Consider the following 13,112-nt stretch of genomic DNA (forward strand, 5'->3'; position numbering starts at 1 on the left):
GCTCATTCAGCTATCCCTTTCTCCTCAGCACAAGGAGTGAAGGCCCGAGCCACTGGGCTCTCAAGAGGAATGTCTGCTGTTGTGCCTCTGGCTGAGACCATCTGCCCCAATCCTGCCATCTCTGCATCCCCCATGCTGCCTTCAGCCTTCCCCGGGCCCTGAATAAACACCACAGCCAGTTTCCTTCTCATTCTTTGGGGTTCAGGAGGGGAAAACACAGCCCTAGGGACAAAAGCCAGGTCCACAGCAATCATTTAAAATAAAGTTATTTAATAGTCTCCATTTAATTGGTTTATTTGCTGTTAATAAATTGGCAACACAAGGAAGGGCCCCGTGTCCAGGCTCAGGCAGGAGGGGCTGCCCCGTGCCACAAGGGATGGAGGGAAGGCTCCCCCCCCACTTCTGGGAGAACCTCCTGGGATGAACACAGCGGCCAATGAGCAAACAGAACCAGAGGAGCTAAAAGAAAATGAGGCAGAGGGGCAGGCTTGGGGGAAGGCAGCATTCTCTGGTACCCACCACCCCTGCCCAGGGCTCAGAAGCCTTTGCCTGGGTCCAAAGGCCAGGGACAAGGGAGGCTTGGCTCACAGATGGGGGGTCACCCATGTCTTCCTCCCCACCCCGGGACTGATGGCCAAGAAGCCGGCAGGAGCTCACACAGAGCTAATGCTAAAAGTCCTCTTACCTCTGGGTGGGCCTGGGCCCCAGGGTTCTGAAGGAAAGGTGGGCATGGTACCCCGTCCTCATTATGGGGACTGAGGCTCTCCAATGACCTGGGGCTCTCAGACCCAGGGGGACCAAGGGCTTCTAGGACTTCCCTCCCACCAAGCCTGTATCCAAAGACCTGGGGCAGGCAGAGAGCAGCAGGGAGAAACGGGAACAGGGCAGGGCGTGTGGCATCATACCCACGCTCACCCACACTGGCCCAGCAGCCTCCCGAGGCCTGGCCCAAGGTCACTCCTCAGTGAAGTCCCTGTCTATGTCCATGTAGGGCTCCTCAATGTAGCTAACGAGGGCAGAGGGTGACTGCCGGTCCGGGTTCAACAGGATGGACACTGTCTCCTTCCAGTATGAGAAGCTGATGCAGGAGCTCTGGGCAAAGAGGGAGGGGCTGGGGGGCGCCTGGAGGACCCAGGTCAAGCCCAGCACCGGGACACCCCTCAGGCCCTGGGTCTGCTGCCCACCCATCACCCCCTTGAGGGGTGGGGCACTCACGTTCTCTAGGCAGGTGCTGTCCTTGTCCTTGTGCAGGTAGTGCTGCTGCCAGAAGCGCAGCAGGTTGTGGAAGTTGTTGAGCAGGAAGCCGGGGTACTTCTTGCTATGCTCCATCCGCTGCAGCAGCCGCAGGTACAGGGGCAGTCGCTCTTTCCGTCGGGCCAGCATCAGGATTACCAGGCTGGTGTTGAGGCAGCTGACATTCTCCTGCAAGGCCACAGGCCCACCAGGTCAGGGGCTGGTGGGAGCCCCAGTGGCCCCTGGTGAACCTGGGCAACCATCAGGCAGGGAGGAGAGTGGCCCCAAGCCTCGGGCCACCCATGGAGCTCTCCCTGTGCAGACGTGAAATAGGACTAGGGGAAGGGGGCCCCCAGCAGCCCCAGTCTCCTGCCTGAGCACCTTCCTGCTCCCCACACCCACTTCCCACCCCACCTGAGGGCAACAACATCTGTCCCTGTCCAGACCTCGGCTCAAGCATCACTCCTTCCGGAAGGTCCATCCCAGGCAGGGCTGGGTGCGTGTGCTGGGGCGGCTATCCCGCTTCAGAAGTGCCTGTCAGCACTAGCCTGTGCACCTTGGAGGGGCAAGAGTTCTGCCCCACTCACCATGCACTCTCACCTGGCGCCTCACCTCAGAACAGAACCAAAGACCACCTCTGAGAGGTGCTAAGACCACCCCCACTTTAGAAAAGAGGTGCATGAGGCTCAGAGAAGGGAAGGCTGCATGACTTCAGTGAGGGAGTTGGGCAGCCTCAGGTCCGACTGTGAAGCCCAGCAGGGCAGAAGGTGTGAGGGATGTGGACATGGGGGAGGCGGGAAGAGCGCTGGCCTGCGAGTCAGCCTGTGACCTGAGGGGACTTGCGAACCCTCCTTACGCCCTGTCTGTACAATGGGGCACTGATTCCTCCTGAGCACAGTCCTCAGAAGAGCTGGGTCTCCAGAGATGCATTTCTGGAGTCGGGGACAGAAATCTAGGCTCCAGGACAAAGGAACTGGTTTCCAATCGACCTTCCCTGCTGTGTGTTTGCCGGGGCCTCTCACCTGGGTCAGCGTCTGCACGTGGATGATGTTGATGAGTCGGAAGAGGAAGGACATCTGTGTGGGTACCTGGGATATGTAGGCAAGCAGGCGGCACTCGGACAGGACCTCGGCAACTGTGGAGGGAGGCGGGGGTGCAGCAGGTCAGGCTTAGGCCCAGTGGCTTGGTCGCCCAGGCCTCTAGTGGAGCCCCGTTTGAGTCCTGACTCTGAAGCTGGGGGCTCATCATCAAAACAGCTTCAATGAAAGCTGACTGCGGCAAGAAGAGGAACCTCCAGCTGTTCTGCCAGCAGGCAAAGCCGTGTTCTCAGAGCGCCCAGAAGCACACCACCTCATCCTCCAGAACCAAGCTCAGGGCAGCTCTCCCTCAGCCCTCCCTAGGCTGGCTCCAGACCCCTGCCCTCCATATCACACACAGGAGAGTTTCCGCCACAGCAAGATGGATCCATGATGCTGCATTAAGAAAACCAATGCAAAAGTTCAAATCCTCCTGCAGAGCTCCTAGCGCAACTGGTTTTCCACACCAGCTCTCAGGTGAGTCCGGCCCAGACTGAGACCACAAGGCACAGGTTCTGCTCTGGCCACTAGTGTCGGAGCAACTGCTTCCCGCACAATTGGGAGGCGGGGCAATAGCTGAAGGTACCAAAATCTGGGTGGCTGTTCCCCTGAAACAGACTCTCTGGAGCAGAAAAAGGAGGCAAACGGCTAAATTACCAACTACCAGGATACTTCTTGCTATCAATGACAGTGACCTAGACAAGGAACAAATGCCTGACTTTTTGGGGGGTGGGGGGGTCAAAAACCCTCAAGAGAATCTGCTGGATGCCACAGGCCCTCTCCTAGGAAAAAAAGGAAATGTGTGCACATACACATGGAAGTGCGTTGGCAAGTCCAGGAGGGTTCAGATGCCTGCTGCACCACAGGGCACCTGTAATTCCACGCACAGCACACTGGGGACGAGGGGGCCAACTCATCGTGCCAGGCAATACCAGTCCAAAAGGCCTTTTTCTGTTTTTTGCATCTTGCTAACAACAATGGATTTTCACCTTGTTAAAGTGTTGAACAAGGCAGCAAAGTGAATTGCCCTGGGAGCCGCCACCTCGAAGCCGGCCATGTGGGCGTCTGGCGCAGCTCCCTCAGTCATTCTTGTCTCCCTGCTGGAGACAGGGTGTCTGATGCCAGCGTTCTCACCCTGCGTGACTTGCCTTGACAGCCTGCCTTTCACGTACCTTTCATATCCACCTGGTTTTCAAATCGGTCCAGGGACAGAGTGACACAGCGCACCAGCATGTTGGAGTCCACCAGGGAGCTGTTGATCTGCTTCAGGAACACCTGGAACTGTATAGAAACTAAGCTCACAGCAGGCAGTGGGCTGTTGGCCAGGGATGGCCATGGCCCGGGGGGACAGTCACTACAAGGGGCATCAGTGACCTCCACCAGCCCCACTGCTTCAGATAGGAAGACAGAGGCTCAGATAAGCTGAGGGACCTCCCCTCACGACCCAGGTACTAAGAGGCACCCCCTGGAGTTCAGCACAGATCCGACACTCTGTCCAGTGGTTTTACACTCAAGGGTGCTGGATTCCTCTAATTTTTACTTCTAATTTTACTTCAGCTAGCCTCAGCTGGGTTTCTGTCACACACACCTGCTGAGCCTAACACACCAGGCCCAGTCCCTCCCTACAGCAGCTCCCACTGTGGCACCCACCATGCTGCGTCACGGCAGGCGCACAAGCCGCCCATTCCCACCCTCACTCCCTACCCACAAGCAGCCCCGGTTTTCATCCCTGCATTCCCAGGGGCTAGCACAGAGCCAGGCAGAGCAGGTTCCGATGAATGTTTGCCAAAGACTGCCCAGACTCTCCTGTCATCTCTCATTTAAAACTGTGCCTAAAGACTGGCAGAGCAGGACTACAAGGGAACTGCTGGACAACCTAGCACACTCTGCAGAGCCCGAGGTTAACTTTACCTTTGCATCGGTGTTGATGTATTTATTGAATCTCTTGAATGCATCAACGTTGAACTTCATCAGCTCCCCCAGGAGGTCAAAGTAACTCTGGAGCACATCCCTTGACTTGCACTCGCTGTCCACAATGCAGTAGAGGATGTGCTGGGTGAGGAGGGACAGGGTGAAGGTGTGAACGTGGCTACCCACACCAGGGCCTGGAATGGAGCTCAGACCATGCATTGGCTTCGAGCAAGCATCCTGGGGATGGAACCTGCAACCCCGTCTAGATTCTTGTCTGAGAATGCTGGTGGCTCCAAGGACAGGCCCAGGCCTGACAGACCTCACCAGGAGGCAGAACAGACTGGGAATGTGGCACAATCTCTCCCCTGCCCAGGGCGTACAGCTGAAGCCTGTGGCCTGCACTGTGGTCACCACGATGGCCGGGGTACTCAGCTCCTAGGTGAGTGGAGTTGTCATCACCAGGCCTAAAACATGGCCACTGCCTAGGCACTGAGGTCATTCAAGTAAATGAAGGACAGAATTGAAAAGCAAAGGACACACTTTGACCCCACGGCTCGTCTTTGTGTTTCTGAGCAAAATTGTTTAAAGTTTACCCCAAAATATTGAGTTTTCATCAAGAGAATAAAGCCAATTTACTCCTTTATAAAGTTTTCTACATTTTCTTGGCGTTAACATTGATTTGGTCAGTTCTTTTCCACATGGATTTTATAATTCAGGGGTCAGTTTCTTGTCCATATGAAAAAATTTGAAATACCAATTATAACTGTGGCCATTCTGCTCTGTTTTACTTTTTCTGAAGACCATTATTCAATAAAGGAAAATTAACTTTTAGTATCAAAGTATCTTCACGGTCAAAATGCCTTGCTAACTAAACTCTCACCCTCCTGCATGGCCTGGCCACCCCCTAAATCTGTTACCCCTTAAGCACCCACGGGGAACCCACAGTTGGAAACCCAGGGCAAAAACTAGGGCAACCTGCACTGGCATTCAGAGGTCGTGATATCTGGTCGGCTCCTGATGAACTGTCTGGGGCTCGGTACAGGACACAATGTGTGGGCTGGGCGGGGATGGAACCCAAGACAGTGGCTGCTCCAGACCATACCTCCAGGAGGCCTCGCTTCAGCAGGAACATCTGGTCTGCATAGGAGGTGGTCCCTCGGAGGAAACTCTCCACAGCCCGAGCTTGCCAAAACCTGCGACCCAAATATTGGCTCAGGTGGCTAAGGCTGCCCTCTTCTGGGCCGTGTTCAATTCTCCAAGGGGTTGGGAGATGTCTGTTCCCTTTTCATGTACTCAGCATTTACTGAACATCTACCAAGCATCAGGCTTCATCCTGGGCCTGGGGACACAGCAGTGCCCCCATCCTCAGAGAGCCAGCTCAGTGCAGAACTCTTCTATCTGGGTCTGTCTGGAAGGGGCTGTTTCACAAAGAAGGTGACATCTGGGATCGAAGGGCTGGCTCCTGCGAGTCCCCCGTGAAACATACTCTAGGCTGTGCCCTTTCACGAGAATGGGAGGACGTGCAATTGAGGGGCCAGGAATGTGTGTGGGAAGCTGACGAACACGTGCAGACAGGCCGCTGGGCTCACAGACGGCGGGCTGGCCTAGGGAAGTAGTGGCTTATGCTGACTGAGGGACCCAGAGGCACAGCGGGGATCCATGACAGGGAGTTTGGACAAGGCACTGAAGTGACAAAGGCCCATGTGGGCATGACACCTCCTGAGAGCTCACGCCCGGCCCTGATGGAACTCTACCTGTCCACTGACTTCAAGACTCATCTCAGATGTGTCTAAGGACCTCAGAGAAGGTCTTCCTCTACTCACCCAGCCCCCAGCCCTAGCAGCAGGAGGCTCTCCTTTGCTCCTACAGCTGCCGGGCAACTGGCTCCATTCCTTTCCATGCTGCACTGAAACAGCACAGCTCTAGGGAATTCATGGCAGGGCCCGTATCCTAGTTCTCCCACCCATGCGGCACCAGCCCAGAGCAGGCGCTTGGTGAATGCTCGATCACTGTGGGTTGCGGAAGAAGGTTCCACATACCTGCCAAGTCAACACTAGGCAAGATGGCAGTCAAACCACCTCTCCCCAACAGTAACTGTGCTTCAGGCGTGGATGCTGGTGACTAAAGGAGGTATTTCTAACCTCCTGTGGAACACCTGGCTCTGCAGCCCCACAGAATTGGCAGGTACTTGTCCCCAGACCCACCTGAAAGACGACTCTGCTGGCTCCTTCTTCATGACCTGCAGCAGACGAGTTAACAAGCCCCTCTTCCCATCACACACCAAACTCCTGAAATAGAAGAGAGACACTGGTGATCGATCTGAGAGGCTGACGGGGGCCCTGGGGATGGGTCGCTCTGCTGGTTTGGGCGGTGAAAAACTATGGGGACATTTCCAAGTCTGCAGGATGCCTTCCTGCTCCAACCGGGGCCAGAGCCCCGGAGACCCCTTCAATCACAGAATTAACCCGCCAAGTGCATTCCCACCACATCTCAGGCCAGCTTACCTTCCCAGGCCAGAAACATCCCGAATCAGACATGGCTTAGAACTGCCAGAGAAGAGCTGTTTATACCAAAAGTGTACTGACACAGGCACGCCAGGCTGCCAGATGTGGAAAGACTGTGCAAACAGGGTGGGACCCAGCATACTCCTGGCCTGAGGCTCACTTCCAGCTGGCCTTGGGCAAGTACCCACAACCCCAAGCCTCAGTTTCCCAGTCTATGAAGCAAAGGCAGGAGATGAGGACATGACTCAGGCCCCATCATGGGGGAAGGAAGATGGCCAAGCATGCGGGGTCCAGGCCCTTCCAACAGAGCAGCTCTCCTGTGATCCACTACACACATCAGGGCAGGACGGGGTACAATTTTATTTGAATGAAGAGTTCTGCTTGCTGCCTTAGGAAAAAAAGGTTGGGAGGCCAGGAATGGTGGCTCACACCTGTAATTCCAGGACTTAGGGAGTCTCACTTGAGGCCAGAAGTTCGAGGCCAGCCTGGGCAACATAGTGAGATCCCATCTCTACAAAAAAAAGTACAAACACTAGCTGGGCATGGTGGCGCACACCTGTAGTCCCAGCTACTTGGGTTGTTGTGGCTGCAGTGAACTATGATCACACCACTGCTCTGCAGCCTGAGGGAAAGAATAAGACCCTGTGTCTAAAAAACAACAACAACAACAACAACAACAAAAACCAACAAAAAAAGGTTGGGAAATTACGGTTCTTGCTGGATAAAGTCCACTGCATTCTGACGCCTGTGAGACTAGCTCCCCATTGCCTGGCTCCAGGTGAGGCAAACCTAACCCAGGTAATGCAGCTTAACATGTGGCAGTAGGTAAGAGGCTTCTGTCTGTCCTGCTTGGCTGCAGATGCCAACAGGCAAGAAAGGAGCACATAAGCAAAGGGGCTGAATGCACGAGGCAAGGGGGCCAGTGCGGAGCACACAAGACTTTTGGCAGGTGACCTCTCTGAGGCTCTGCCCCCTCATCTGTAAAGTGCAGGGATGGATGGGGCTTCCCTCCTAGGGCTGCTGTGAGGCTCCGATGAGAAAATGCAGGTGACACGAATACAGTGCCTGGCACAGAGGAGCCCTCAGGACACTGTAGCTACGTGTGAGAGAGGACACGCATGTATACCTGGGTGTGCTCCCCAGTGAGCCCCCAGGGAAGGCGAGCAGCCGGGATGGGCTGAGGGAAAAGCTGCACCCCTGCACTCACCTGTCGGTGTTGAGGACAGCTTCCACCTCAGGAATGTTGGCCTTGAGGGAGATGGCACTGAGTTCGTTCAGCTCCTGGTTGTTGAGTAACAGGTACTTGTTCCTGAAACAAAATGGGTTGGAGGAGGTAAAGGACAGGAACTGGGGCTGCTGGGTCCGCCCCGGGCTACTGCAGGGAGTCTCCTGCCCACTTCCTGCGGAGAGAATCTGAGAAGCCACCAGGCACTTTCCTCCAGCACCTCTCACTCCAGCCAGCACTCGCAGGAGGGAACTCTGGGCTCTCAGGCAGTGGAATCTTTCCCTGGCCCCACTCCCAACCCCCAACCCCTGCTTGCCACATTCACTGACAAGGCCCCTTCCCTCAGCAGCTCCGGGCCTTTCTCTTTGCCTGCACTTTTACTTGTTTCCTCAAAGGCACCAGCACCTCAACATGTCCAATCACACTGAAGCCTGGCCCTGCTGCAGCAGTCCCACCAACCACCACAGTCAGACATCACAGAGGCCTGGTCAACTGTGACACTTCCCCCCGCTTGCCATCCAGGCCTGTCACTGCTCCCTGCGCTCCCAGGACACCAGCTCCCTAAAAGGTATCCCATAGGAACTGAGTCATCACACAGCACCAAAAGTGATCTTCAGAATCAGGACTCTGATCCTGTCACTCCTGGTGAAAATACTTTCACAGCCTCCCACTGCATTTAGAACAGACATTTTCTGACTTAGAAGGGGGTTATGCCCTGATAAACCCGTCGTATTTGAAAATACCGTTAAGGTGAAAACATACTGAGGCTGGACGTGGTGGCTCACGCCTGTAATCCCAGCACTCTGGAAGGTCGAGGCGGGCAGATCACAAGGTCAGGAGTTCTAGACAAGCCTGGTCAACATGGCGAAACCCCGTCTCTACTAAAAATACAAAAAATTAGCTGGGTGTGGTGGCGCATGCCTATAATCCCAGCTACTCAGGAGGCTGAGCTAGGAGAATTGCTTGAAACCAGAAGGTGGAGGTTGCAGTGAACCAAGATCATGCCACTGAACTCCAGCCTGGGCAACAGAGCAAGATTCCGTCTTGAAAAAAAGAAAAAAAAAACAAACACATTTAATGTATCTAACCTACTGAACCTCCTAGCTTAGCCCAGCCTACCTGGAATGTGCTCAGAACACTGACTTCAGCCTACAGTTGGCCATAAACACTGGCAACATGGCGGGCACAGCACAGAGTACTGGTTGTCTACCTTGGTGACCACATAGCTGGTCATCATTTTTCTTGAAATACATTTGAGCTGCAGCTGCAGCTCAGCGCCCAGCATTGCAAGAGTACTGAACTGTTTATTATGAGCGCAGGAAAAGATCAAAATTCAAAATTCGACTTCTGTACCATTGTACAGTTGAAAAATTCTAAGTGATGGACCATCTGTATATAAAATCCAGGCCTGTGACTGTGACCCACAAGGCCCTGTGCAGCCAGCCCAGAGCCAAGCCCACGTCACTCCCATCAGCTGGCCACAATGGTCTTCCCTTGTTCAGGGGCTTCTGGCTAGAACACTCACCCTCTCACATGCCTGTTCACTCAATTCACTACAAGCCGACCCTTCAGGTCTTGGCTGACAAGCCACTTCGGCAAGGGAGAGTTCCTGAGCATCCTCTGGCCAGTTCCGTACCCTCTCAAATGTCCTCTCACAGACCCATTCCTCTCCTCCTGAATACCATCTCCACTCATCACTAATGCTCAACGGTGGAATCCTCGGATGAACAACTGTCTTTGTTTTCAGACTCTGCCCTTCATGAGAGCAGGGGCCATGGCTGTTTGCATTTCGTCCTGATATCCCACAGAGTACTCAGATTGAAGAGTCCGATGAAAGCCAAAGACTCACTTCCTCAGGGAAAACAGCGCAGTTCCATAACATATGTGGTGCCATTTTTCAGGTTAACATGCTTCCTGGAGCCCTTCTATGGCTTTCAGCCAGAAAATCTCTCAAAGAGGACGGGTGCATATGACGGAGGTGCCCTGGGGCCACAGCTGTCTCCAGGCATGTTCTGTTAGCTCAAATGCAAGGTTTTTAAAAAATTTAAACCAACATTTAAAATCAGGACCTTTCACATAAATCTTAATTTCTGGCTTTCCTTGGCCGAAAACATCAGAAGTTATGCAACAGTGGGCCCAGTTTCCTGTGCACACACAGCTGGCTGGAGCTAAGCTCACTGAAATTCTCGCTCACTAAGGTCCCCACATCATCTCCCCAATGGCAAGGCCAAGGGTCAGCTGCTAGTCACCCCCTTCCTGCACTGTTTTCCTTACAGCAGAGAGTAATTTTCCTCGTACATTCTCCATCGAAGGTTAAAAAATAAATGAGCACAGAATGTCTTTCAAGAAAAACGGGAGCACACCTCCTCGTGGAGGGAAGAATCCCCAGCTGCTCAGTAAGCAGCTGGCTTTGCCTGTCTGAGGTTCCTGCCGGCTCCTGGGAATAGCCACGCTGTCCACTCTTGCTTCAGAGGGGCAGCAGGTTGAGAGGTCCATTGATTCCAAAGGTAATAAGGGGCCAATGACTTCCATACTCAGTTCCTGGGGTAGCTATGAGGGCTAGAAGCAAGCTCAGGGGCAGTCCCTGCCATAAGAAAGGCTGGATAGATGGCAGGTCTGACTGCAGTGTCACACCTGCTACCACTGAGGGGACAGCGGGCTTCCACCAGCTCTAGGGCCTCCTCTCGAGCCGAGGTCACGGACCAAAGAGACTGAGGCCTTCAAAAGACAGTCCAACAACTCTCCTTGCAGGGACACACTTGTACTTACTCGTGGTGGTCGCTGAAGCTCTGAAGAAGCCTCAAAAACTGTATCTTCAAGGTGATGTCCTGAAACACACGCACAGCCTCAATGTTAAGACCACAGTCACAAGTTCCAAAACACCACAGACAGACACCCTGGTGAGAGCCTGCTTCTCTGAGCCTCTGTCCTCATGCACCATGAGGACCTTTCTTTAGTTAGAAAACCATCTGTTCACTTCCACATCTGATCAACAGCAGATTAAGCTAATGTGGCCCCCTTCCTGCTAAAAACATGCCAGTACACTCAAAAAAAAATAAGGTGGGGCGTGGTGGCTCACACCTATAATCACAGCACTTTGGGAGGCCGAGGCGGGCAGACCACTTGAGGTCAGGAGCTTGAGACCAGCCTGGGCAACATGGCAAACCCTGCCTCTACTAAAAATACAAAAATTAGCCAGGCATGGTTGCTGCGCCTATAATTCTGGCTACTTAGGAGGCTGAGGCAGGAGAATCACTTGAACCTGGGAGGTAGAGGTTGCAGTGAGCCCAGATCACACCACTGACTGCACTCCAGCCTGGGTGATGGAGACTCTGTCCCAAAAAACAAACAAACAAACAAACAAACAAAACGTGTGGGGAGGAGGGGGGGAAGTCCACAGGAATCAGAAATGAAGAAAGGACCGAGGAGTTTGGAGTCGTGAGCCAAGGAACTGATACTCAGCAGCTGAGGGCAGTGTGGAGCGGTGGCGAAAAGACCTAGTCACACTAATGCTTGGGTTTTAATGCCCTGCAGGGACCAGACAGGGTCTCAGGTTCCTGTAAAGCCTGGGGAGCATGTACACTTGGCGAGAGAAGGGTTAGAAAGGCCTGACCCACCAGCCCAGGGAGCCTGGCTCTGCCAGGGTGCTGCTGGCGGGGGAAGGGAGCCCTCCCAAGAGCAGCAGAAACCCTGCGCTCACACGACTGGGGCAGCAGGGCCAAGACCTGAAACATGAAAACTGCCCTGGGACAGCTGTACCTGACATACCTGGCAGACAAAAGCAAAAGTGCCCTGTAGAAACGCCTCCAGGGCTGAGGCTACACAGGTACCCATGGGGCAAACTAGCCCCACTGACCTCAAGTGATCCGTCCGCCTTGGCCTCTCAAAGTGCTGGGATTACGGGTGTGAGCCACCGCGCCCGGGAGCACGGTTCTATAAGCAGATGAAAATTACAATAGGATAAAACAGCAAATAAAAAAGCATGCTGCTAGCTCATGCAGTGGGCAGCCCCCTGCCTGGAGTGAAATGAGATCCCCATCACAGAGGTGTACAAGGGGAAGTTGGCTAGAGGGCCTCAGGCAGGAACTTTTTTTTTTTTTTTTTTTTTGTGAGACACAGTCTCACTCTGTTGCCCAGGCTGGAGTGCAGTGGCGTGATTTCAGCTCAGTGCAACCTCCGTCTCCTGGGTTCAAGTAATTCTGGTGGCCTCTCCATAGACATTACAAAACACGAGGTAACACTCCACCCTGAGGTCTGAAGACTCAAACACAAGCATTAGTACCCCATGAGCAATCGAAAGAGACCTTAAGAAAGTATTTTAAAAATGATTAAAAACAGAATATGCAGCAGAAAAAAGATATTATAACATCATGGCTAAGCAGTTTCCGAACTGAGCCAGACAGAACATCTAGAAATGCAAAATATATCTGCCTGAAATTAAAAACTCAAATGATAAAGCAGAAGACAGGTCACTGAGGAAAGTCCCCAGAGTGCAGTAAAGAGATCAGGGCCCCATGGCACCGGGCCCTGATGGCTGTGTGGCACTTTTAGGTCCCAGAGCACCTTCCTTCTCATGCTGGTCAAAAGGTTGTGAACTAGCCGGGGGGCCAATAGGGGAAAGAGTATTATCCTCCTTTGGCAAGAAAAGAGGCTCAGAGATTCAGTGATACATTCAAGCTCTTACAAGTCTTCCAATGTCCTGTTCAGAGCTCTCTCAAGGGTACTGTGAAAGACACAAGGTAAAGGAGAGTCCTTGGGCTCAAAAAAACAAATCCCCCTTTTTGGTATGAGACAGTGTCTTTGCTCTGTCACCCAGGCTGGAGTGCAGTGGCGCGATCCAAGCTCACTGCAACCTCCACCTCCCGAGTTCAAGCGATTCTCCCACCTCAGCCCCGAGTAGCAGGGATTACAGGTGCCCACCAACACGCCCGGTTAATTTTTGTATTTTTAGTAGAGACGGGGGTTTCACCATGTTGGCCAGGCTGGTCTCGAACTCCTGACCTCAAGTGATCTGCCCGTCTTGGCCTCTCAAAGTGCTGGGATTACGGGTGTGAGCCACCGCGCCCGGGAGCACGGTTCTACAGGTGGATGAAAATTACAATAGGATAAAACAGCAAATAAGGAAAAGCACGTTGCTAGCTCATGCAGTGGGCAGCCCCCTGC

The 13,112-nt window shown here is 53.6% G+C and overlaps 2 protein-coding genes across 5 annotated transcripts in view; one reads left to right on the forward strand and one right to left on the reverse strand.

Annotated features, from left to right (window-relative positions):
* Positions 1-278, forward strand: part of MYH7B (myosin heavy chain 7B) — a 45,749-nt gene extending 45,471 nt beyond the window's left edge. Inside the window, 1 exon segment of the mRNA XM_037982838.2 lies at positions 11-278. Within this exon segment, the coding sequence (XP_037838766.2) occupies positions 11-40 (30 nt within the window). The 3' untranslated portion in view covers positions 41-278.
* The window catches only part of TRPC4AP (transient receptor potential cation channel subfamily C member 4 associated protein), an 88,008-nt gene continuing 75,149 nt past the window's right edge, over positions 254-13,112 (reverse strand). For 2 of the 4 annotated variants that reach the window (XM_073008122.1, XM_008021592.3), the window contains exons 11-19: positions 10,719-10,777; positions 7,932-8,033; positions 6,425-6,508; positions 5,323-5,413; positions 4,221-4,361; positions 3,482-3,590; positions 2,256-2,368; positions 1,216-1,422; positions 254-1,092 (exon numbers count right to left, since the gene is read on the reverse strand). In XM_073008122.1, the coding sequence (XP_072864223.1) occupies positions 955-1,092; positions 1,216-1,422; positions 2,256-2,368; positions 3,482-3,590; positions 4,221-4,361; positions 5,323-5,413; positions 6,425-6,508; positions 7,932-8,033; positions 10,719-10,777 (1,044 nt within the window). In that variant the 3' untranslated portion in view covers positions 254-954. The remainder of the gene's footprint in view (positions 1,093-1,215; positions 1,423-2,255; positions 2,369-3,481; positions 3,591-4,220; positions 4,362-5,322; positions 5,414-6,424; positions 6,509-7,931; positions 8,034-10,718; positions 10,778-13,112) is intronic. The other 2 variants (XM_073008119.1, XM_073008120.1) reach the window with 2 other exon arrangements.

Source organism: Chlorocebus sabaeus, chromosome 2 (assembly GCF_047675955.1).
Source record: "Chlorocebus sabaeus isolate Y175 chromosome 2, mChlSab1.0.hap1, whole genome shotgun sequence".
Lineage (NCBI taxonomy): Eukaryota > Metazoa > Chordata > Mammalia > Primates > Cercopithecidae > Chlorocebus > Chlorocebus sabaeus.